This window comes from Salvelinus fontinalis, chromosome 17 (assembly GCF_029448725.1).
Source record: "Salvelinus fontinalis isolate EN_2023a chromosome 17, ASM2944872v1, whole genome shotgun sequence".
In the NCBI taxonomy this organism is placed as follows: domain Eukaryota; kingdom Metazoa; phylum Chordata; class Actinopteri; order Salmoniformes; family Salmonidae; genus Salvelinus; species Salvelinus fontinalis.
The window spans coordinates 14,828,005-14,854,790 of record NC_074681.1 but is presented as its reverse complement, the minus strand read 5'-3'; the positions used below and the strand labels follow the sequence as shown (position 1 = coordinate 14,854,790).

The 26,786-nt window shown below is 43.0% G+C and overlaps 1 protein-coding gene and 1 long non-coding RNA gene across 2 annotated transcripts in view; both read right to left on the bottom strand.

The window, feature by feature from the left end:
- Positions 1-5,947: 5,947 nt before the first annotated feature.
- Positions 5,948-26,786, bottom strand: part of LOC129813758 (GREB1-like protein) — a 92,042-nt gene continuing 71,203 nt past the window's right edge. Inside the window, exons 22-31 of the mRNA XM_055866259.1 lie at positions 26,495-26,597; positions 26,192-26,347; positions 24,328-24,467; positions 23,818-23,979; positions 19,242-19,446; positions 17,966-18,131; positions 17,245-17,614; positions 15,005-15,205; positions 7,069-7,207; positions 5,948-6,770 (exon numbers count right to left, since the gene is read on the bottom strand). Coding sequence (XP_055722234.1) covers positions 6,607-6,770; positions 7,069-7,207; positions 15,005-15,205; positions 17,245-17,614; positions 17,966-18,131; positions 19,242-19,446; positions 23,818-23,979; positions 24,328-24,467; positions 26,192-26,347; positions 26,495-26,597 — 1,806 coding nt within the window. The 3' untranslated portion in view covers positions 5,948-6,606. The remainder of the gene's footprint in view (positions 6,771-7,068; positions 7,208-15,004; positions 15,206-17,244; positions 17,615-17,965; positions 18,132-19,241; positions 19,447-23,817; positions 23,980-24,327; positions 24,468-26,191; positions 26,348-26,494; positions 26,598-26,786) is intronic.
- On the bottom strand, positions 12,284-12,698 carry LOC129813760 (uncharacterized). Its single transcript, XR_008753194.1, has 3 exons — positions 12,668-12,698; positions 12,366-12,554; positions 12,284-12,327 (listed from the first exon to the last, which is right to left on the bottom strand). It is a non-coding gene; the product is annotated as an uncharacterized LOC129813760 (long non-coding RNA).

The following is a 26,786-nucleotide window of genomic DNA, read 5'->3' as shown; positions in this document are numbered from 1 at the left end:
GCAAGTTTGTTAGGATGATATCTATGAGGGTACCCGTGTTTACGGAATTGGGGTGGTACCTGGTAGGTTCATTAATAATTTGTGTGAGATTGAGGGCATCAAGCTTAGATTGTAGGGTGGCTGGGGTGTTGAGCATGTTCAAATTTAGGTCGCCTAGCAGCACGAGCTCTGAAGATAGATGGGGGGCAATCAGTTCACATATAGTGTCCAGAGCACAGCTGGGGGCAGAGGGTGGTCTATAGCAGGCGGCAACGGTGAGAGACTTGTTTTTAGAGAGGTGGATTTTTAAAAGTAGAAGTTCAAATTGTTTGGGAACAGACCTGGATAGTATAACAGAACTCTGCAGGCAGTCTTTGCAGTAGATTGCAACACCGCCCCCTTTGGCCGTTCTATCTTGTCTGAAAATATTGTAATTGGGGATAAAAATGTCTGAATTTTTGGTGGTCTTTCTAAGCCAGGATTCAGACACGGCTAATACATCCGGGTTGGTAGAGTGTGCTAAAGCAGTGAACAAAACAAACTTAGGGAGGAGGCTCCTAATGTTAACATGCATGAAGCCAAGGCTATTACGGTTACAGAAGTCATCAAAAGAGAGCGCCTGGGGAATAGGAGTGGAGCCAGGTACTGCAGGGCCTGGATTCACCTCTACATCACCAGAGGAACAGAGGAGAAGTAGGATAATAGTACGGCTAAAAGCTATGAGAATTGGTCGCCTAGAGCTACCAGAGCAGAGAGTAAAAGGAAGTTTCTGGGGGCGATAAAATAGTTTAAAGGAATAATGTACAGACAAAGGTATGGTAGGATGTGAATACAGTGGAGGTAAACCTAGGTATTGAGTGATGATGAGAGAGATCTTGTCTCTAGAAACATCATTGAAACCAGGTGATGTCATCGCATATGTGGGTGGTGGAACTGCAGGGTTGGATATGGTATAGAGAGCAGGGCTAGAATCTCTACAGTGAAATAAGCCAATAAACACTAACCAGAACAGCAATGGACAAGGCATATTTACATTAAGGAGAGGCAAGCTTAATCGAGTGATAAATAAGGGTCCAGTGAGTAGAGGTTGGTTGGGGTCGTGGCGATCCAGACAGCTGGCCGGGTATATGGCTATCGGTAGCAGCATAGGATGGAGGTCTGTTTGTAGATACCTCGTGCGTTTCCGTCGGTAGGTTCCGTGTAGTGGGGTTTTGTTCAGATAGCAGCCGATAAGACAGCTAACGATTAGCGGGCCTCAGATGAGCGTTCAGGTAACGCCGGGACGGAGGTGCCGGTTGGATAAATCCCTCGGGCAGATAACGTCGGCAGTCAGTCGTGAAGGCCCGGTGGGGTTCCGTATCTGCAGCAGCAACAAAGAAGCGGGTCCGGATGGTGATGGAACTCCTCAGCTGGCTAGCTCCAGCATGATTTGAGTTAGCTCCGGGGTCGACGTAAGCCAATAGTCACACGGTATGCAGCTAGCTAGCTGCGAAATCAAGGTGCAAAATAGAGGCTGAGGCTGCGGTTGGAATCCGGGGAAACTGAGAGAAAAAAAGTCCCGGAATGCTCCGGTCCGAGTCGCGTTGCACTAAAGTGCCGGTAGATTATCGAGCTAGAGGAATAGCTGATGACCGCAAAACGTGGGCAGCTGAAACACCAACGCTAGCCAGCAAACCGGCTAATTTCGGGGCAGCTACAGATTAGCTTCTGGCTAGCTATCGGAGTAGCTTCTGGATTAGCTTTCAGGCTAGCTTCTGAATTAGCCCCTGGCTATCTTCCACGATGGATTTTCAGATTGAGGTGAATAGTACTTATTGTAATTGGTGAAGCGGGTTGCAGGAAAGCATTTGCGGGATAGCTTTTGTAGTTGAGTTCTTGGATAATAAAATAAATAAAAGATATGTGAAGAAAAGGTGTAAATATATATATATACAGGACACGACACGACAACACGGAAAAATACGTCTGAACTGCTAAGCTACCTTGGTATATATTCTTTCTCTATTTTTTTATTTTTCCATACTCCCCTCTTCCCTTCCACCTGAGCTGAGACAGTGTCAGGCAAGTGTCTTCATTGATATGCTCAACCTCTCCCGGACTGATCTGTAATACCTACATGTTTCAAGCAAACCCCCATGGTCCCTGTGCCCAAGGAAGTGAAGATAATCTGCCTAAAAGATTGCCTCCCTGTAGCACTCACAAAACCTATATACTAGGCGGTGTCAGAGAAAGGCCCTAAAAATTGTCAAAGACTCCAGTCACCCAAGTCATAGACTGTTCTATCTGCTACCGCACGGCAAGCGGTACCAGAGCGCCGAGTCTTGGACCAAAAGGCTCCTTAACAACTTCTACCCCCAAGACATAAGACTGCTGAACAATTACTCAAATGGCCACCTGGACTATTTACATTGCCAACACCAACACATTGCTTTGTCAACACCAACACATTTACACCAACACTTTGTCAACACCAACACATTTACATTGCCAACACATTGCTAAAAACTCCATTAGTTTTTTTCACTGCTGCTACGTCACTGTCTATTATCTATGCATAGTCACTTTACCCATACAAATTACGCTGACTAACCTGTACCCCCTGCACATTGACTCAGTACCAGTACCCCCTGTATATAGCCTCATTATTGTTTGTGTTACTTTTTACAATTTTTTACTTTAGTTTATTTAGTAATATTTTCTTAACCAACAATGCAGTTCAAGAAAGAGTTAAAACTTGTTTGGGATAGGGGGCAGTATTTTGACGTCTGGATGAAAAGCGTGCCCAAAGTAAACTGCCTGTTACTCAGGCCCAGAAGCTAGGATATGCAAAACATTCTACAGTTTCTAAAACTGTAAAAATAATGTCTGTGAGTATAACAGAACTGATATGGGAGGCAAAACCCTGAGGACAAACCATCCCCCCCAAAAAATTAATTCAGCCTACCACTGTTTTCAATGGCTGCCACTTTTATTATAAGGCGAAATCCTCCCATATTGCAGTTCCTATGGCTTCCACTAGATGTCAACAGTCTTTTGAAAGAGATTCAGGCTGGTTTTTGGAAAAATGAGCCAGAAATTGTAGTTTTTCTAGGTGGCTCCCATTTTGGCTGTAGTGTTTCCAAGCGCGTGAATGAGAGCGCGTTCTTTGGAATTTTTCTCCGGTAAAGACAATAATGATTCTCCGTCTTAACCTGTTGAGGATGGGGGCGCTGTTGAGACTATTTATGCTAATTGGGTAATTTTTGAAACGGCTTCCCACAAAATCCTTGATCGTACAATATGCATATTATTATTATTATTGGATAGAAAACAGTCTATAGTTTCTATAGGAGTTGAAATTTTGTCTCTAAGTGGAACAGAGCCCATTCTACAGCAATTTCCCTGACATGGAGTCAGATTTCAGAAATGTTGGCCACTGTTCTGAAGTCAGTTAAAAGGGCACTGTTATTGCTATGACTATACGGACACTTCTTACGTCTTCCCCTGGATGCCTTTACGTGATGACGATTCCAATGGGGTCGATTGCGCGTTCACAGGCACTACAAATGAAAAAACCCTGTAGCTAGCAAGTCTTTTCTTGGTGCGTAACGCGCGTGGAAGACACCGACCCGCTCCTGTTCCAAGCGTTAGTTTAGCCTGTTATATTTCTCCGGTCATCTTTTCACTCGTTATAGGAGTTAAAAACATCATAAGGTAGTTAATTTAAAGCGTTTTATAGCAATTTATATCCGTTTAGTGCGATTTTGGGACATTTATTTTTGAAACGATGTGAATAGCCGGGCACGCTTTTCAGTTCATCCCGAACGCAGTTGGCATTTCCACATGGCAAGAGGACAGCTTTCCACCAAAAGACGATTACTCCCAAGAAAGGATCCTTTGCCCAAGATACTGATGGAAGAACAGCTCATAGTAGGACATTTTTATTATGATAAATCGTGTTTCTGTCGAAACATTTTAGTGGCTTAGGACGCCATGTTTTTTGACGTAGCTTCGCTTGGCGCAAACTGTATTGAAAAGTAAGGATAAATTAAAAAATGTAATTCCGCAATTGTATTAAGAATTAAATTGTCTATCAATCCCTGTCCACCCTATATTTTTTAGTCACGTTTATGAGTATTTATGTATAAGAGTAGATCACTGTCTAAGTGGCGCAAGGACATTTTCTGACCAGCTGAGCTACATTTCACATTGTCTAACCATGATTTTGGTGGCTAAATATAAACGTTTTCGATCAAACTCTATATGGATTGTGTAATATGATGTTACAGGAGTGTCATCTGAAGAATTCTGAGAAGGTTAGTGAAAAAATTAATATATTTTTGGCGATGTTGACGTTATCGCTCACTTTGGCTAGAATCAATGCTGGGCTGCTATGTGCTATGTGCTATGCTAATATAACGATTTATTGTGTTTTCGCTGTAAGACACTTAGAAAATCTGAAATATTGTCTGTATTCACAGGATCTGTGTCTTTCGATTCGTGTATGCTGTATATTTTTACGAAATGTTTGATGATTAGTAAGTAGGTAAACACGTTGCTCTAAGTAGTTTTTCTATTCCATTTGTGATGGTGGGTGCAATTGTAACCTATGCCATCTACCTGAAATATGCACTTTTTTCTAACAAAACCTATCCCATACCATAAATATGTTATCAGACTGTCATCTGATTAGTTTTTTTGTTGGTTAGGGGCTATAAATATCTTAGTTTAGCCGAATTGGTGATGGCTACTGGTGTTGGTGGACAAATAAAAGATGGTGGATTATGCTAATGTGTTTTTAGGTAATAGATGTACATCTTTACATATTGTGTCTTCCCTGTAAAACATTTTAAAAATCGGACATGTTGACTGGATTCACAAGATCTGTGTCTTTCATTAGCTGTATTGGACTTTAATGTGTGAAAGTTAAATATTTTAAAAATATATTTTTTTTGAATTTCGCGGCACTGGTTTTTCAGTGGGGGGGGGGGGGGGGGGGGGGTGTGCCGCTAGCGGCACGCTGATCCTAGACAGGTTAAATTTGATTGTTTATTTACATATTAGGGAACCTAAGGTTTGATTATAAACGTTGTTTGACTTGTTTGGAAAAGTTTATAAGTAACGTTTGGGATTAATTTTGTATGCATTTTGATGGAGGGAAACTGGGTGGATTTATTTTTATGGATATCAAGAAGGACGTTATCGAACAAAAGGACCATTTGTGATGTAACTGGGACCTTTTGGAGTGCCAACAGAAGAAGATCATCAAAGGTAAGGCATTTATTATATCGCTATTATATCTGACTTTCGAGTCGCACCTGCCTGGTTGAAATATGTTTTTCATGGTTTTGTATGCGGGGCGCTGTCCTCAGATAATCGCATGGTGTGCTTTCCCCATAAAGCCTTTTTGAAATCTGACACAGCGGCTGGATTAACAAGAAGTTAAGCTGTATTTTGATGTATTACACTTGTGATTTTATGAAAGTTAAATATTTATAATTCTGTAGTTTGAATTTGGCACTCTGCAATTTCACCGGATGTTGTCGAGGTGTCCCGCTAGCGGCACGCCTTTCCCAAAGAGGTTTTAAGGGCTTGTAAGTAAGCATTTCACGGTAAGGTCTACATCTGGTATTCGGCGCATGTGACAAATAAAATTGTATTTGATTTGAGAGGAGAAGTGAGGAGAGTAGAGGAGGTTAAGGGCAAGGTGCAGATGTGGATGTCTTCTGTGGGTGATATTTTGGGGTATCAACAACATTACAATTAAGCAATAAGACTCAAGGGGGTGTAGTATATAGCCGATATATACCACGGCTATGGGCTGTTCTAATGCACAACGCAACGCGGAGTTCCTGGATACCATATACCAAAAACCCTGAGGTGCCTTATTGCTTTTATAAACTGGTTACCAATGTAATTAGAGCAGTAAAAATACATGTTTTGTTATACCCCGTGCTATACGATCTGATATACCATGACTGTCAGCTCATCAGCATTCAGGGCTTGAACCACCCAGTTTATAACGGGTAATAAGTAACAACAATCGACACTGAGGGCGGAAAAGAAGAACAGTAGCTAGTGACGGAATACTCGTTGTTGCCTCTCACTTTAAAAACCCTGAGATAAAGCGTACGTCTACGACAAGACATACCAACAAGAACTGCGTTCGTCACAGATCCATGTTTACAATCTTTGAGTTTTTACAACCTTTTAAGTCCCGTTATCGATGATGAGAGTATCTTTTGCAGAAAGAAAATACATCAACAAATAAAAAATGTCATTAATTATAACGCTGATTTTTGTACAGCAAAGTCTTTGATTTTCAAACAGGCTCAGATCAGGGACAGACTCCAACACAAGCCTCAGTTAAGAGTCTTTGGCTGAACAATGTTAGGCTCATCCGAACATAGTGCAGCGTGGTAGAGGAGCGTATAGGAGAAGTTACATCCACATTGATGATGACCACGTGTCCATACAGGGCACTTGGGGCCTGGGTGTGCCCCAATACATCTCTCTGATCCTCTGACAGACAGAGAATAATTGTGATTGTTAACTGGTCTGAGATCAGTGGTTGGTGGTTATCCTTCTGCCTGGTTAGGGTCTATGGAACATGAGGCCACCTGGGCAGGTCTGGCATCAGTCTCAGGGTTAAACATGGCGTCCGGTGAGAAAGTAGAGGGGCCGGTCCTCGCTGCAGTTGGCCGTCTGGAACTCATCCCTCAGGCGGAACTGCCACTCGTCCTCCAACTCCAGCCGCATGATGGTCTGACGCAGAGAGTTACGGTCCCTGCAGATCACACACAATGTGGCACCTAGGAACAGGGTCAGGGGTCAGAGGTCAAGGAACCATTCAGAAAGGTGCCATTGTTTTCTTACGGTATATACGTGTATTGTTGTATGGTTCATTATACAGTATATGTCATTTTGGATGTATATATTGGAAAACATTATAATCAGAGGTCAGAGAACCAGTCAGAAAGGTGATATTGATTGAGTGAATTGAATTGAAGATTAATAGCCCTAGGCCTCACAGACAAAACTATGGATGAGGTTCCACTTAACTATACATAAGGGCTAACAAAACACAACATAGAAAATAGCATTAGTTACCTTTAATGAAGTGAAACTTCTTGAGGAGGCCAGAGACAACGAAGGAGTCACACAGGTAGAGCAGCAGGCCGCTGAAGACCAGACCCTGGTGGTCCAGGTTAGAGGAGTGTGGCCTGGAGCTGACGTAGCATACTGACACCTGGGGATGCAGAAAGCACAGTCACATCTCCACCATCTCAGTCATGATGTTTTATCATGGGAACATGGAATCATTCCAATTGTCCAAATCCTATACGAAAAATTCTTAAAACCTGTGCTTGACTTAACATTTTTACAATACATTTATTTTGCAGAAATCAATTCATGAGTTGGACACGAGTTGGCCTTCAGAAAGTATTCATTCCCCTTACATGTTCTACATGTTAGAATCACCTTTGGCAGCAATTACAGCTGTGACTCTTTCTAGGTAAGTCTCTAAGAGCCTTCCACACCTGGATTGTGCAACATTTGCCCACTATTCTTTTCAAAATTCTTCAAGCTCTGGCAAATAATTGGTTGTTGATCATTGCTAGACAACCATTTTCAAGTCTTGCCATAGATTTTCAATTAGATTTAAGTCAAAACTGTAACACAGCCACTCAGGAACATTCACTGTCTTCTTGGTAAGCAGCTCCTGTGTTGTTTAGGTTATTATCCTGCTGAAACATGAATTCATCTCCCAGTGTCTGTTGGAAAGCAGACTGAACCAGGTTTTCCTCTAGGACTTTGCCTGTGCTTAGCTCCATTCTGTTTCCTTTTCATCCTGAAAAACAGTATCAAAAGTATCAATGGTTCAACGAATACCTGGAAGACCGTCAACACGTTTGAAAGTATGGATCATATCTCTAAATCTCCGCGTAGGTCGAGTAATAATATTAATAAAGTGATTCATACGGCGACGTGCCCCCACGGTTCATTTAAACTGTATGTCAGACCACACACTGTTTTAGAGAATCTTCTCGCCCAAAGATTCAGAGTGACAGGAAAATACTGACGGTCTTCCAGGTATTTGTAGAACCATAGTTACATTGGTAACTTCTGTTTTATATGTATGAAGTTGAACGGAAGTTACGAATGTAACTATGGTTCTACAAATACTTGGAGGACTGTCAGTATTCATACCAACAAGGTCGCAAGGAATAGCACTAATAACCTCTGATTAATGTGCCGGTGCCACTGGAAGAATGGCAGACCCCATGTTGTGGCAGGATGCGACGTTGACATTGTAAAATCTTGAGAACGTGCAGGGCGATGACCAGGCAGCATCTGTGCATATCTCATTCAGGGGGACGCCTCTCAGTGCAGCCCAAGATGTGAACACACTTCTGGTCCAGTAACATATCACACTTTCTGGGACAGGGAGCCCTATACCCTTGTAGGCCTGAGCATTGACATCCACAACCCAGTGAGAAAGCCTCTGCTTGGACAATGCAAGGCCTTTTGACTTCCCAACGAAGCACAGAAACAGCTGGTCTGATTTCCTGTAGTGCTCCAAGATTTGCTCACTCCTCCTCCGCATACTGGAAAGGAGTGAGGGAAGTAGGCCGCCAGCTCGATGGCTTGATGTGAAGAGGTGATACATTTAGGCATAAGGCTGGATAGGGCCATAAGGCCTTCCATGGTATGCAGACAGGACTCAGAGAGTGCGTGGAGCTCACTCCCACGTTTCGCTGATGAAATAGCTAAGAGGAAAGCCGTTTTCAGAGGTAACCATTTTATGTCTGACTCCTCCGTATGTTCGAAGGGAGGTTTGTCAAAGCCTCCAATACTAGTCGCAGATCCCAATTTGTCGCTCGGACAGGTCCACATGTTCAGTTCCAAACCGCTGCCATATCTTCACTACTTGCGGGTGAAGTCTCCATTATTCCGGGGTTTCTGTCACGACAAGAAGTCTGCCACTTCGTTCACCTTGCCTGGGAGATTAATGGCTCGTACGGCCCATGTTAGAAGTTGTTGGGCCACCTCATTCCCCCTTGATGGTTGATGTGGAACACTGTCAATGTATTGTCCGATTGTATCAGGAACCGGCAGAAAGTGATTCAGGGCTAGGTAAACTGTCTGAAGTTCTAGCACGTTGATGTGCATTTTTCTCCAGCGGGGGAGCCACTCTCCCCATACAGACCTGTGTTGCCACAGTGCTCCCCAGCACTGTTAGTGAAGCGTCGGTTGTCAGTTCCCGCCTTACTGGAATTGATCCAAGAGGGACATCTGTAGTCAGGTAGGTTCTCTTCCTCCATGGCCGCAGAGTAGAGTAGCATGCCCATGTCACCTGCATTTTGGTGTTTCTGTCCCACTTGGGGTCCAAGAGGAGGTCATTAAACCACACTTGTAGTGGTCTTAAAGACAGGAGGCTTAACGGTGTCACCTCGGAGGCCGCCGTGAGTGTGCCCATCAGTTGTCGGAACGTTCGTACCTTCACCACTCATTCAACTGGAAAATTGCAGAAGAAGAATGCTGTCCACACACTGAGTTGTTTACATGCCCTTATAGTACTGGAGTTCAGAGCCATACCAATAAAGGTGACCCTTAGGCTTGGTGTGAAGTCGCTCTTTTTGTTGTTCATGGTAAGGTGGGTCAGTGTCAGCGCTTGGTTCTCGGCCACAAACTCGCGAGAGGGGGAGCAGATGAGCCCGTCGTCAAAGTAAGGAAGGATCTTGATCCCCTGTAGGTGGAGGGAGATCAGGGCTGCACTCACACATCTTGTGGAGATGCAAGGAGCCTGGGAGAGGTCGAAGGGTAATATCACAAACTGGTATGCCTGGCTTTGGATGGCGAACCGCAGAAAATGCCTGTGTTCTGGTAAAACAGGAATGTGAAAGCCATCAGTTTTGTGGGCTTTAGCTCTTTTGGTCGCCCTGGGTGGATCTAGGTGAACAACGCTGGTTAATTATCTATGAAAACCAGGCTGTCAATTCTGACTAACCTCGCTTCCCTTACTCTCACAGGCATAATGGTGGAGTTAATGCAGGGTTCAGCAAGGGCCTCATACAGGTGGCCAACGCTTAGGCAGGCGGGGCACAGGTCATGACCATCTTCTACTTGTAGTTTAGCTCCACAAGAGGAGCGGCCATGGATGCCCAGTGTTCTCTCAGAATGTGAAGAAAAATGTATAAAATAAGCAAATAAAATAATTCTTATGCAATAAACTGATTACTCAAATGAACTAATATAATAGTAACTGGAGACTGTATTACAACAACTACCACAATACAGAGTAAAGGTAGAGAGCTACAATAATCTGGCAGGAATTGTACAGCACCTGCCAAACAATTTAGGGTGAGCCTAGCTATGACCACAGTGCTGGAGCAGGAGATATATCATGTTTAGGAAAGATATCACATAGGCTTATTAATGTGAAACACGCACGAATGGCCGTCGTTTGGTAAGCCAAGCTGACAACACACAGTGGCAGCTAGGTGGAGTTAGTAAACTAGCTGATGACACACAGTGGCAGCTAGGTGGAGTTAGTAAACTAGCTGATGACACACAGTGGCAGATAGCTTGTAGCATGCCAGTAATACCAGGGGAGAGGGATGCCTAAGGGGAGGCAATCCAAATCTCACGTCTTATAGCTGAGTACGCTAACAACCTTCCTAGACGCGGTTATCTAGGGAAGTGACCCGTTTGAGTTTTAAATAGTCGAAGTACAACGAGTGCCCAGTGGCCTCGATAACGAGCACAGCAGTGGAGAATATATTGACAAGGTTAGCACCAGAGTACGGTGGCCAACACACACACACCACTTTGATATTGTAAGGGTATTGTGTATAGGCCAGTGACCAAACATTTATATTTAATCCATTTTAAATTCAAGCTGTAAAACAACAACATTTGGAAATCTTAAGATTTTCTCAGGGCCTATGTTGAGGTAACTGACTAAATCTTACCGCAGGGCCTATGTTAAACACCCTCCCCCCATAGGCCAGAGAGAAAAAACGTGAAGTTTTACAGAGAATCTCGTGCTATTCTACACATTTTGACACGAGGCTCAGATTTTTTTGCTGTTTTAGAACTCAGGGATTCTTAAAAGATGGGACAATCTCAACTATATTGTGATTGACCAAAGTATTAGCCATCACACCATGTAAAGGAACAACCTCCTAATTATTATTTTAATTTTTTTTATCAACTAACTGGATTCATGTCAACTCCAGACACCATAAAAGGCATTTCATTTTTACAATTATTATCCAACAAGTGTTTAAAGGCCTTGTTTAATTCTAATTTTAGATGATTCAAATATGGAATACAAATCTCCAAACATCTTTTTTGTTTTGTTTTATAGCTCTATTAAAGACTTCAGGGCTGATTTTGTTAGCATTTTGGCATGTTTTCTAGGTTGAGAACATAAAACAACATGTATAAAGCAAATATTATCCCTTATACCTAGAATAGCATATACTTCAACAGCAAATATTGCAGAACAGTGATTCTAATATTTTTTCTGAATGTTTACAAAAAAACGATATCTCACCATCAGTGATGGAATTGACAAGCCACTGACGGAGATGACAATAGATATTAAAAACAGACATATTATTGCCTCTAAAAATAAAAGTTCAATACAAACATTTGTAAAATATGGAGAATGATTCATTTGAAAATCCCCAATAAAAACAACCATTCTATCAGATCTTGCAACAGTCTGACGGAGTTGATGTTTTACATAGTTGACAAAAATAAAAATGTTCTTCTTCATTCAAGTGGTATACAAAGCAGCAATTTAGTTTTTCCTCAGTAGCTTTATAACTCCAAAATCTAATGACATGTAACATATTTTAACCAAAATTCATATTCTATCTTAATCTAGCAGGCAGACGGAGTTGACAGTTCATGGTTGTGACCAAGGTGATTCCAAAATTGTCTGTTTAAATCTATCAAAAGTAGAGAACTTTACAGATTTTTAGTGGTCTTTTGGCGCTACATGTAATGAGGACATGAATACGGATTTTAGACAAATTAGGATTTTAAACAAATCTGACAGATCTGACATCTCCGGGAAACATCTTTTAGGATTCTAAGTTTGGAGAGAAATATTCTTTAAAGTCACAGAATTCTATTGCAAGAAACTTACTGCAAGTAGTCTTACATCAGGGCCTATGTTGAGGTAGCTGTCTATATCTTACCTCAGAGCCTATGTTCAGGCAACTGTCTATGGAACTTACCTCAGGGCCTATGTTGAGGTAGCTGTCTAGATCTTACCTCAGGGCCTATGTTCAGGCAACTGTCTATGGAACTTACCTCAGGGCCTATGTTGAGGAAACTGTCTATGGAACTTACCTCAGGGCCTATGTTGAGGAAACTGTCTATGGACTTACCTCAGGGCCTATGTTGAGGTAGCTGTCTAGATCTTACCTCAGGGCCTATGTTGAGGAAACTGTCTATGTAACTTACCTCAGGGCCTATGTTGAGGTAGCTGTCTAGATCTTACCTCAGGGCCTATGTTGAGGAAACTGTCTATGGAACTTACCTCAGGGCCTATGTTGAGGTAGCTGTCTAGATCTTACCTCAGAGCCTATGTTCAGGCAACTGTCTATGTAACTTACCTCAGGACCTATGTTGAGGTAGCTGTCTAGATCTTACCTCAGGGCCTATGTTGAGGTAGCTGTCTAGATCTTACCTCAGGGCCTATGTTGAGGAAACTGTCTATGGAACTTACCTCAGGGCCTATGTTGAGGTAGCTGTCTAGATCTTACCTCAGGGCCTATGTTGAGGAAACTGTCTATGGAACTTACCTCAGGGCCTATGTTGAGGTAGCTGTCTAGATCTTACCTCAGGGCCTATGTTGAGGTAGCTGTCTAGATCTTACCTCAGGGCCTATGTTGAGGAAACTGTCTATGGAACTTACCTCAGGGCCTATGTTGAGGTAGCTGTCTAGATCTTACCCCAGGGCCTATGTTCAGGCAACTGTCTATGGAACTTACCTCAGGGCCTATGTTGAGGTAGCTGTCTAGATCTTACCTCAGGGCCTATGTTCAGGCAACTGTCTATGTAACTTACCTCAGGACCTATGTTGAGGTAGCTGTCTAGATCTTACCTCAGAGCCTATGTTGAGGAAACTGTCTATGGAACTTACCTCAGGGCCTATGTTGAGGTAGCTGTCTAGATCTTACCTCAGGGCCTATGTTGAGGAAACTGTCTATGGAACTTACCTCAGGGCCTATGTTGAGGTAGCTGTCTAGATCTTACCTCAGGGCCTATGTTGAGGAAACTGTCTATGGAACTTACCTCAGGGCCTATGTTGAGGTAGCTGTCTAGATCTTACCTCAGGGCCTATGTTGAGGTAGCTGTCTAGATCTTACCTCAGGGCCTATGTTGAGGTAGCTGTCTAGATCTTACCTCAGGGCCTATGTTGAGGAAACTGTCTATGGAACTTACCTCAGGGCCTATGTTGAGGTAGCTGTCTAGATCTTACCTCAGAGCCTATGTTCAGGCAACTGTCTATGGAACTTACCTCAGGGCCTATGTTGAGGAAACTGTCTATGGACTTACCTCAGGGCCTATGTTGAGGTAGCTGTCTAGATCTTACCCCAGGGCCTATGTTCAGGCAACTGTCTATGGAACTTACCTCAGGGCCTATGTTGAGGTAGCTGTCTAGATCTTACCTCAGGGCCTATGTTCAGGCAACTGTCTATGTAACTTACCTCAGGACCTATGTTGAGGTAGCTGTCTAGATCTTACCTCAGAGCCTATGTTGAGGAAACTGTCTATGGAACTTACCTCAGGGCCTATGTTGAGGTAGCTGTCTAGATCTTACCTCAGGGCCTATGTTGAGGAAACTGTCTATGGAACTTACCGCAGGGCCTATGTTGAGGTAGCTGTCTAGATCTTACCTCAGGGCCTATGTTGAGGAAACTGTCTATGGAACTTACCTCAGGGCCTATGTTGAGGTAGCTGTCTAGATCTTACCTCAGGGCCTATGTTGAGGTAGCTGTCTAGATCTTACCTCAGGGCCTATGTTGAGGTAGCTGTCTAGATCTTACCTCAGGGCCTATGTTGAGGTAGCTGTCTAGATCTTACCTCAGGGCCTATGTTGAGGAAACTGTCTATGGAACTTACCTCAGGGCCTATGTTGAGGTAGCTGTCTAGATCTTACCTCAGGGCCTATGTTGAGGTAGCTGTCTAGATCTTACCTCAGGGCCTATGTTGAGGTAGCTGTCTAGATCTTACCTCAGGGCCTATGTTGAGGTAGCTGTCTAGATCTTACCTCAGGGCCTATGTTGAGGTAGCTGTCTAGATCTTACCTCAGGGCCTATGTTGAGGAAACTGTCTATGGAACTTACCTCAGGGCCTATGTTGAGGTAGCTGTCTAGATCTTACCTCAGGGCCTATGTTGAGGTAGCTGTCTAGATCTTACCTCAGGGCCTATGTTGAGGTAGCTGTCTAGATCTTACCTCAGGGCCTATGTTGAGGTAGCTGTCTAGATCTTACCTCAGGGCCTATGTTGAGGAAACTGTCTATGGAACTTACCTCAGGGCCTATGTTGAGGTAGCTGTCTAGATCTTACCTCAGGGCCTATGTTGAGGTAGCTGTCTAGATCTTACCTCAGGGCCTATGTTGAGGTAGCTGTCTAGATCTTACCTCAGGGCCTATGTTGAGGTAACTGTCTATGGAACTTACCTCAGGGCCTATGTTGAGGTAGCTGTCTAGATCTTACCTCAGGGCCTATGTTGAGGAAACTGTCTATGGAACTTACCTCAGGGCCTATGTTGAGGTAGCTGTCTAGATCTTACCTCAGGGCCTATGTTGAGGTAGCTGTCTAGATCTTACCTCAGGGCCTATGTTGAGGTAGCTGTCTAGATCTTACCTCAGGGCCTATGTTGAGGTAGCTGTCTAGATCTTACCTCAGGGCCTATGTTGAGGAAACTGTCTATGGAACTTACCTCAGGGCCTATGTTGAGGTAGCTGTCTAGATCTTACCTCAGGGCCTATGTTGAGGTAGCTGTCTAGATCTTACCTCAGGGCCTATGTTGAGGAAACTGTCTATGGACAGCACAGGGTTGCTGTTGTTCTGTACTGCCTTGGGGAACAGTCTGTGGCTGCAGCTTTGGAGGAACTTCTCTAGGAGGAACTGAGCCGGGGCAGCCAGGAGGGTGTGATCACTGTCTGGGGCACAGACATACTGGTACGGGCTGATGGGGGCTGGATTCTCCATCACCTAGAGGGGGAGAAGGGTGGGGGTTAGGTTGACTGACTGTGTTTCAGACATATTCAGGCACATACAAACACACTATATTATGTACAATACCAGTCAAACATTTAGACACACCTACTCATTCCAAGGTTTTTCTTTATTTTTACAATTTTCTACATTGTAGAATAATAATGAATACATCAAAGCTATGAAATAAAACATATGGAATCATGTAGTAACCAAAAAAGTGTTAAAGAAATATTTATATTTGAGATTCTTCAAAGTAGCCACTCTTTACCTTGATGACAGCTTTGAACATGCTTGGCATTCTCTCAACCAGCTTCATGAGGTAGTCACCTGGAATGCATTTCAATTAACAGGTGTGCCTTGTTAAAAGTTCATTTGTGGAATTTCTTTCCTTCTTATTAATGCATTTGAGCCAATCAGTTGTGTTGTGAAAAGGTAGGGTTGGTATACAGAAGATAGCCCAATTTGGTAAAAGACCAAGTCCATATTATGGCAAGAACAGCTCAAATAAGCAAAGAGAAACGACAGTCCATCATTACTTTAAGACATGAAGGTCAGTCAATACGGAAAATGTCAGGAACTTTGAAAGTGCAGTCGCAAAAACCATCAAGCGCTATGATGAAACTGGCTCTCATGAGGACCGCCACAGGAAAGGAAGACCCAGAGTTACCTCTGCTGCAAAGCATAAGTTCATTAGTGTTGACTGCACCTAAGATTGCAGCCGAAATAAATGCTTCACAGAATTCAAGTAACAGACACATCAACATCTACTGTTCAGAGGAGAAGGCGTGAATCAGGCCTTCATTATCAAATTGCTGCTGCAAAAAAAACAATACTAAACTTGATAAGAAGAAGAGACTTGCTTGGCCAAGAAACAAGAGCAATGGACATTAGACAGGTGGAAATCTGTCCTTTGGTCTGATGAGTCCAAGTTAGCGATTTTTGGTTCCAACCACCATGTCTTTGTGAGATGCAGAGTAGGTGAACAGATGAACTACGCATGTGTGGTGTCCATCGTGAAGCATGGAGGAGGATGGGGGTGCTTTGCTGGTGACATTGTCAGTGATTTATTTAGAATTCAAGGCATACTTAACCAGCATTGTGCAGCGATACGCCATCCCATCTGGTTTGCGCTTAGTGGGACTATCATTTGTTTTTCAACAGGACAATGACTCAAAACACTCCTCCAAGCTGTGTAAGGGCTATTTGACCAAGGAGAGTGATGGAGTGCTGCATCCGATGACCTGGCCTCCACAATCATCTGACCTCAACCCAATTGAGATTGTGTGGGATGAGTTGGACCGCAGAGTGAAGGAAAAGCAGCCAATAAGTGCTCAGCATATGTGGGAACTCATTCAAGACTGTTGGAAAAGCATTCCTCATGAAGTTGCTTGAGAGAATGCCAAGAGTGTGAAAAGCTGTCATCAAGGCAAGGGTGGCTACTTTGAAGAATTTAAAATATATTTGATTTGTTTAACACTTTGTTGGTTACTACATGATTCCTTGTGTTATTTCATTCTTGTATTTTACCTTTGTTTAGCTAGGCAAGTCAGTTAAGAACAAATTCTTATTTACAATGACGGCCTACCAAAAGGCCTCCTCCTGGGATTAAAAATCCCCAAATTTAATTAAAATATAAGACAAAACACACATCACAACAAGAGAGACAATACAACACTACATAAAGAGATACCTAAGACAACAACATAGCATGGCAGCAACACATGACAACACAACAAGGTAGCAACACAACATGACAAGAACATGGTAGCAACACAGTAGCAACACAACATGGCAGCAGCACAAAACATGGTACAAACATTATTGGGCACAGACAAAAGCACAAAGTTATTTCATAGTAGTGATGTCTTCACTACTATTCTATAATGTAGAAAATAATAAAAAGCACAAAGAAAAACCCTTGAATGAGTAGGTGTGTCCTTACTTTTGACTGGTACTGTATATATATACATAACTTTTATATATAAAAGTTAAAAAGAAGGATGTGGTAGAAAAAGTAGGAGCAGAAAACTCACTGTGAATTTGGGTTTGACCAGGAAGTCCTTGTGTCCTCCAAAGGGGATGTGTTTGTTCATCAGGCTGAAGTGGTTGAAACGACAGAGCAGCAGACCACTGCTGTTGGCTCTCAGGTTGAAGTCCACCTCCTCACAGCTGTACCTGTTGAGGTCGTACTGTACGTTCTGTGTCAGGTCCACATTGAGCATGACAAAGTCATGGAGGTGGCATCGGGAGAAGGGCATGGCAGGCAGGCGGCGGGCCAGGGCACTGCTCCACTTGCGGGTGCCACACATGGTATACAGGAAGATCTTGGGAGTAGCCTCAATGTGCTGCAGCACCGTCTTCAAAGACACGTTGGTCAGACTGGGCCCTGTGTCTGCCATATCACTGAGGGAGAGAGGGAAGAGACAGATATTAGTAAGGGTGTTGATAGAGTAGTCCAGATAAATGATGGTTCTTTCTGAGAATTCATTGCAGATCAATTTTCATGGGCCAACAATCAGGGAGTTTTTGAGTATATATATATATATATTTTACATTTTAGTAATTTAGTCACTCTTAACCAGAGCAACTTACAGTAGTGAGTGCATACATGTTGGTACTTTTTCATACTGGTCCCCAGTGGGAATCACACTCACAACCCTGGCGTATCAAGTGCCATGCTCTACCAACTGAGCCACACATGAGGATATGCTTGCATGCGTACGTGTGCATGCAAGTTTGCGTTTGAAACTGTACCTGCTGCTGTACTGGGGCTGGTGTGCGTTCCAGAGCACACAGGAGTCGTTCATCATGACTATGAAGGGCCAGATGTCCTGCCTCTTGACCCCCTGCTCTTCCAGACGGTTCCTCTCCAGCTCCAGGTTGTGGTATGACAGCTCCTTGATCATGAACCGAGCTGCGCCTGGGACAGAGACAACAGTAATGTTACAGCTATGTTACTGACAGTGGGTACGTTCCAAATGGCACTCTATTCCCAATATGGTGCATTACTTTTGACCAGGACTCTGACCATAATGACATATATGATGATGGTGGAGATCCACTGATTCCTTTTTATTTTATTTAGTTTGGTCTAGTCACATGACCTGACTAGAAAAAGGTCTGGACCGTGGTTATCACCAAGGTCAAATCCAACAGATGTATTGTGGGTCAAATTCACAAATTGTATGAACACAGCAGAAAAATATTTGCCAACCACTAACCAAAGAGCTCTACCACAGAGCTCCAACTCTAAGGCTCTAACTCAAACGACAGTCTGAACACAGTAGCTTTGACCTGAATTTTAATTATTACTTTATTGGTCCGTCCACCTGCTGAACTGTTTTGTTTTTTCGCCCTTTACCTAATGCTCCTATTGCTGCACGTGCCATGTGCCTGTAGTGCTGCAACACTATTGGTCCATCCATAAAGACTACACACCTGATTGGTGGATCCATATATCAGACTACTGGCCTGCTTGTGTTTTCATTGACCAGGCCCTACCCTATTGGTTAATGTAATATTTAACTCACCTACTGACTACAACCTTACTCAACAGATGGCAAGATACAGTGCGTCTCTTGATGTTCACACTGACTGCCATAAATTCATCACTATCAGCAGAGAGAGATAAGCTACTGGACAAACTAAAAGTGTAAAATACATTACTATATAAAGAAAGACATAAATGTAGTTTATACAACACAAGGCAACTCTATGATCTCTTTGCTGAGTGTTCTATCACAAATTACTATGGTCCTCAATGCTACCACTCAGCAGTGAAACACCTTATTGAGCACTATGATGGGACAAAAAACCTGTAGTACTGCAACTCTCCAATCAGGGATCACAGAACTAGACGAACGAAATGAGAGGAACTATATCTAAATGAGGGGTGAGGTTGCCCCTAGACGCTGATGTTGGGTCAGTTTAGTATTTTCCCCACTAATGGTTAAGGTTAGCATTGTGGGAGGGAAAGCTGGTCCTAGAACTGTACCTAAGGGAAACTTCACCGCAGAGCCCAGACACTCACCGACTCCGGCGCTGTTCAACATGGCTGGCAGCACCAGCAGGATGTGGTTGGGCCATTTTTTCCTGTAGTGTTGCATCTCGTACTCCTTGACCACCAGGATGTGGAGGTGGGCGGTGCCCTCCATGGCGTGGAAAATGTTGAAAAGGCCGTGCTCCTGACGCCCCGTGGTCGGGGTGAAGATGGGGCTCTTCAACAGACTGGGGTCCTGGGGAGAGGAAGTAGAGATATAATTAAAGTTGCATAGTGTAGCCGGCTAGGGCCCAGGTAGCCTGGTCAAGCAGACTGACTGTTGAGCTGAGCTATCACGAGATCAGGCTACTTCCATTAGGCTAGGACCAGGGCTCATTAGCATCAAACCACTAAAGTGAGAGAAGGAGAGCTACATCAGTGTATAGATCGCTCTGTGTGAGACATGTGGCAACTTCTTGTAACATAATGATGTGAGTGTCTGTGTTGATAATGTGTTGCTTACTGTAGGTGTTGCTTAAATGTTGCTTCTGGCACTGTTTCATTGAAGCATATTACATGCAGTTAGGAAAGCTAAGGCTAGCTTTTTCAAAAAGAAATTGGCATCCTCTACTGTGGAAAGTCTGCACATCAGAGGTATCGGATTCACATGGAATTGTGGTTTAATTCAAATGTTTGAATATAAAATTATGTGTGAAGAGATGAAATGTAATTTTAGCTTCCAAATGAGAGATTTGGGTTTTCATAAGTTTAGGGCTCTGCTCAACCAGTGGCCCGCCCCTGTGAAGAGACATGGGTAAGAAACTTTTCAGACACACCCCTCTCCCTCCACTATATAAGCCAAAGACAAAAATTTAACCTCCTGTTCCGAGGATGTGAGGACGACGGTCCAATGTCAGAATGGTTCAGAAAACATGTCAACTACAGAACTAAGCCAACCTCAGCATGAGCTTTGGTTGCGAATGGTATGAACTTTGAACTCTTATTCACTATAGAAGTGATACCTCCTAGACGTTGTTAGCAACAGCAGCTGCAAACGTAAATTAGGACAGACAGAGTATCCAGTCTACCACTCAGCAGCAGCAGCAGAGACATTCTTCAAAGGACCCGGTTGGGCAACACGGCCTTCCATCTACCACCAACCTACTGAAGCACATCTCAGAGTAAATATTTATTGCATTTTCCTTTTCCAAATGGGCGGTAATTTAGAATGCATAAGATATTGTATTTACGATAGCACAGATTCGCCCTTTGTTCCTCAGTCTTCCCGCTCTTTCACTCAAACCCAGCCCCTTTCTTTTGTGTAACAAGCTGTCATATCTGTTCCGCCCGCTAGGGACGTTTTCCTTTATGATGTAATTTGTAATCAAGGTATGATTCATTCTGTGTATATGTAATTCTGTGTGATTAGTTAGGTATTTAGTAAATAAATAATTAAGCCCAATTTTTTATTGCTGATTCAACATGTTAGCCAGGGTTCGTGAAGATAACCAAGAATTTACAACTTTCAGATGAGACTGAAATAAGGTGACGATTAATATTGACTGCTATTGATGTAAAATATTACTAGGTCTTTAAGAGTTTATTCGGAAGATAACAGCTCTATAAATATTATTTCGTGGTGCCCCTCCTCTCTAATTAATTACATTTACATGATTAGCTCAATCAGGTAATATTAATTACGGAGAAAGTATTTTATAGAATAGCATGTCATAACACTTAATCCGGCATAGCCAAAGACACGACACCCCTGATAAATCCACTATAATTGAGAATTTCAATAAGTATTTTTCTACGACTGGCCATGCTTTCCACCTGGCTACCCCTACCCCGGTCAACTGCCCTGCACCCCCCACAGCAACTCACCCAAGCTTCCCCCATTTCTCCTTCACCCAAATCCAGATAGCTGATGTTCCGAAAGAGCTGCACAATCTGGACCCCTACAAATCAGCCGGGCAAGACAATCTGGACCCTCTCTTTCTAAAATTATCTGCCAAAATTGTTTCAACCCCTAATACTAGCCTGTTCAACCTCTCTTTCGTATCGTCTGATATTCCCAAAGATTGGAAAGCTGCCGTGATCATCCCACTCTTCAAAGGAGGAGACACTCTAGACCCAAACTGCTACAGACCTATATCCATCCTGCCCTGCCTTTCTAAGGTCTTCGAAAGCCAAGTTAACAAACAGATTACCGACCATTTCGAATCCCACCGTACCTTCTCTGCTATGCAATCTGGTTTCAGAGCTGGTCATGGGTGCACCTCAGCCATGCTCAAGGTCTTAAACAATATCATAACCGCTATCGATAAGAGACATTACTGTGCAGCCATATTCATCGAGCTGGCCAAGGCTTTCCACTGTCAATCATCACATTCTTATTGGCAGACTCAATAGTCTTGGTTTCTCAAATGACTGCCTCGCCTGGTTCACCAACTACTTCTCAGATAGAGTTCAGTGTGTCAAATTGGAGGAACTGTTGTCCGGACCTCTGGCAGTCTCTATGGGGGTGCCACAGAATTCAATTCTCGGGTCGACTCTCTTCTCTGTAAACATCAACAATGTGGCTCTTGCTGCTGGTGATTCTCTGATCCACCTCTACGCAGACGACACCATTCTGTATACTTCTGGCCCTTCTTTGGACACTGTGTTAACTAATCTCCAGACGAGCTTCAATGCCATTACAACTCTCCTTCCGTGGCCTCCAACTGCTCTTAAATGCAAGTAAAACTAAATGCATGCTCTTAAACTGATCGCTGCCCACACCTGCCCGCCGGTCCAGCATCACTACTCTGGACGGTTCTGACTTACAATATGTGGACAACTACAAATACCTAGGTGTCTAGCTAGACTGTAAACTCTCCTTCCAGACTCACATTAAGCATCTCCAATCCAGAATTAAATCTAGAATCGGCTTCCTATTTCGCAACAAAGCATCCTTCACTCATGCTGCCAAACATACCCTCGTAAAACTGACCATCCTACCGATCCTCGACTTCGGCGATGTCATTTACAAAATAGCCTCCAACACGCTACTCAGCAAATTGGATGCAATCTATCACAGTGCCATCCGTTTTGTCACCAAAGCCCCATATACTACCCACCACTGCGACCTGTACGTTCTCGTTGGCTGGCCCTCGCTTCATATTCGTCACCAAACCCACTGGCTCCAGGTAATCTACAAGTCTTTGCTAGGTAAAGCCCAGTCTTATCTCAGCTCAGCTCACTGGTCACCATAGCAGCACCCTCTCGTAGCACGCGCTCCAGCAGGTATATCTCACAGGTCACCCCCAAAGCCAATTCCCCCTTTGGCCGCCTTTTCTTCCAGTTCTCTGCTGCCAATGACTGGAACGAACTGCAAAAATCACTATAGCTGGAGACTCATATCTCCCTCACTAGCTTTAAGCACCAGCTGTTAGAGCAGCTCACAGATCATTGCACCTGTACATAGCCCATCTGTAAATAGCCCATCCAACTACCTCATCCCCATACTGTATTTATTTATTTATTTATCTTGCTCCTTTGCACCCCAGTATCTCTACTTGCACATTCATCTTCTGCACATCTATAACTTCAGTGTTTAATTGGTATATTGTTAGTGTTCATTTCCTCATCAATTAGTTACTCATTGGTGAAATTAGCATTATGACAATATCTTTAATTAAATAATTTAAAAACCTTTATTAATGCAATTGCAGACAGAAGTTGACAAACAGGAACATAGCATGAATGTTGCTGAGTAAGTTCTGCATCCAACAAAAGGTCTCCAGGGATTTTATTAAAACCTAAGTCGCGCCGTGGTGATGTCACTGCCTACGTCATCATACTCTACTCCTGGGACCAAAACCATGCCTACAAAGCTGTATAAACAGGGCATTTGTTAGCTAAACACTTAGCAGTAAATGTCCCCCTCCCCCAAAGTTGATTTATTGTGGAATGTTAACCTGGTCTGATCTCCTTCACTCCCCTGCAGAGTTCTTTCTAAGTCACACATTTCTTTATAATGAGGCAGAAAAAAAGAGAGAGAAAACAAAAATACAAATATAGAACAATACTAAACTTCTACAATTAATATATATATTGTTAATCAATAGTCTAAAACCCTATAAATGTAAGGAGGAGGGGTCTTTTAACCCCTCCCCTTCTATTAAGAAAACATAAGCATAATAGATTTTTTTCTAATACATCAAACACTTTGGTACAACCCTTTTCATGACCTCTAGGTGAACCCGACAATATTGTAATTACTTTGCCACCATGGCCTATTTATTGCCTTACCTCCCGTATCTTACCTCATTTGCACACACTGTATATAGACTTTTTCTACTGCATTATTGACTATATGTTTGTGTATTCCATGTGTAACTCTGTGTTGTTGTAGGTGTCGAACTGCTTTGTTTTATCTTGGCCAGGTCACAGTTGTAAATGAGAACTTGTTCTCAACAAGCCTACCTGGTTAAATAAAGGTGAAATAAAAAAATATACATAAAAAATGCACTACTGATTACAGAAGCTGAAGGGAGAATATTCCTTGCCACTATTCATACTCATCTTGGGAACAACATTCTTAGAACTCGAGGGCAGACTCAAGATTGTCCATATCACCCTTTACCTGCGCAGAGACGAGGGGCAGCCTCATGCTCTCCAGGTGCCTGCCGTGCTGGCTGAAGACAAAGTGCTGCTCCTTGGCCTTGGGGATGATGAAGTGGAGCTGCACCTCCTCTCCCAGCATGGATGAGCAGAATGTGAAGGCGTGGAAGGTACACTCCGACAGCTGAACAAAAACACACATCGTTACACACCCTGTACACTCAGAGCTCCACCACCCAACACACCACCCAGCACACCACCCAGCACAAAAGGCTGCTATGCTCAGCACAACAGTCCTTCTTCAAGTTGGGTGGTGTTTTTCTAGAGGTTTAGAAAAGTGGAAGAAGGGTGGGGCTGTTGAGAACACACAACACAGCAATAGTTGACACAGGTGTTCTGTTAGTTAAGCCAATAAATCAAGTTCTCCCATGAGACAAACAATCTCTTCACAATGACAAACTACTTTTCCCCTTCCAGAACCATCTTTAGATCTAAATATATAGATGGCTTTGTTCCCTCCCTATGTACTGACCTGTGTGGCAGGGCTTCCTTCACAATAATGGTGACACTGCTCACAATGGTGAAATGCATTGTGGGCCGCGAACATACTCAGCCGAATCGATACAGTTTCCCTCTTTACAGGCCTTTGGCTCTCTCCTTCCAGTTTAGGATCTGTATGGACAAATATTACAGTTACATCCACATGCTATGGGACAAAGCAGTTTAACTTAGGGCTGCAATCCCGTCAACGGGATCGATATGACAACAGCCAGTGAAAGTGCAGGGCACCAAATTCAAACAACAGAAATCTCATAATTAAAATTCCTCAAACATACAACTATCTTATACCATTTTAAAGGTAATCTTGTTGTTAATCCCACCACAGTGTCCGATTTCAAAAAGGCTTTACAGCGAAAGCACCACAAACTATTATGTTAGGTCACCGCCAAATCACAGAAAAACACAGCCATTTTCCCAACCAAAGACAGGAGTCACAAAAAGCAGAAATAGAGATAAAATGAATGACTAACCTTTGATGATCTTTATCAGATGACACTCATAGGACTTCATGTTACACAATACATGTATGTTTTGTTCGGTAAAGTTTATATTAAAAAATATCAGTATACATTGGCGCGTTATGTTCAGTAGTTCCAAAAACATCCGGTGATTTTGCAGAGAGCCACATCAATTTCCAGAAATACTCATAATAAACGTTGATCAAAGATCAAGTGTTATACATGGAATTTTAGATCCACTTCTCCTTAATGCAACCGCTGTGTCAGATTTCAAAAAAGCTTTACGGAAAAAGCAAAAACCATGCAATAATCTGAGGTCGGCGCTCAGAGCCCAATCAAGCCATACAGGTACCCGCCATATTGTGCAGTCAACAGAAGTCAGAAATAACATTATAAATATTCACTTACCTTTGATGATCTTCATCAGAATGCACTCCCAGGAATCCCAGTTCCACAATAAATGTTTGATTTGTTCGGGTAATGTCCATCATTTATGTCCAAATAGCTACTTTTGTTAGCGCGTTTGGTAAACAAATCCAAAGTCACGAAGCGCGATCACTAAAAGCAGACGAAATGTCAAAAAGTTCCCTAACAGTCAGTAGAAACATGTTAAACGATGTGTTGAATCAATCTTTAGGATGTTTTTAACATAAATCTTCAATAATGTTCCAACCGGAGAATTCCTTTGTCTTCAGAAATGCAATAGAACAGAGCTCGCTCTCACATGAACGCGCATGGTCAGTGCATGTTCAGCTCATGATAGACCTTACTCAATCCCCTCTCCTTCGGCCCCACTTCACAGTAGAAGCATCAGACAACGTTCTATAGACTGTTGACATCTAGTGGAAGCCATAGGAAGTGCAAAATGACCCATATCCCACTTTGTATTTGATAGGCGATGAGTTGAAAACCTACAAACCTCAGATTTCCCACTTCCTGGTTGGATTTTTTCTTCGGTTTTTACCTGCCATATGAGTTCTGTTATACTCACAGACATCATTCAGACAGTTTTAGAAACTTCAGAGTATTTTCTATCCAAATAGACTAATACTATGCATATATTAGCAACTGGGACTGAGGAGCAGGCAGTTTACTCTGGGCACCTTTTCATCCAAGCTACTCAATACTGCCCCTGCAGCCATAATACGTTTTAAGATACACACAGATAACAAATCAATATACATAGCACACTTGAGGTAGAAGTTGCCCTTAAACTAAGATCAGATGATCTAAGATCAGATGTTAACCCCAAATAGTAACTTAACTTAACCTATTAATGGGGTCCACTCATATCTGACTCTGAATCAGTGAATCAGGGCAGCTTCCTTCTACAATGACAGGGACATGGGCCGTGAATAAGAGTTTATTTCTGCTGACCTTTCAAGCCCTTTGGCATCTTGTCAGTGTAAACGGAACTGGCACTTCTGAACTTAGGGTCTCTAGGGAAGAGGTCAAAGGGTAGTTTGCGGATCTCCTCGATGTCTGGCCACTGGGTCCTGGCTGGGGGTGTGGCCTCAGACATGTCTGTGATCGCTAGAAGAGGAGGAGAATGACACATCAACAAACATTTACATCAGCTTCAGTTCCTCGAGTCACACAGCATCAGAGAGAGAGAGAGAGAGAGAGAGAGACAAAAATAAAGACAGAGATAGATAAAACAGAAGATCCAGCTCTCCTTACTTTCCTCCAGCTCCTCTTCATCGTACACATCCACTTCCAGCAGTCTAATCAACATGCGGAACAGGATGCGTAGAAACTGCAGGTAGGCACCGGTCTTCCCCACCTATTACAGAGAACAGAGTAATTAAATGGACTTACCTATCTGGTTGATACAACTGACACTTTGACATTGCATGCAGCCATCAACACTCAATCTTAGGCATCCATTCTAATACCATAATTATACACAATTGCCTCTTAGGACTCCATACAACTAGGCCGATATTCTCTTGCCAATGGTGGTAGAAGACTG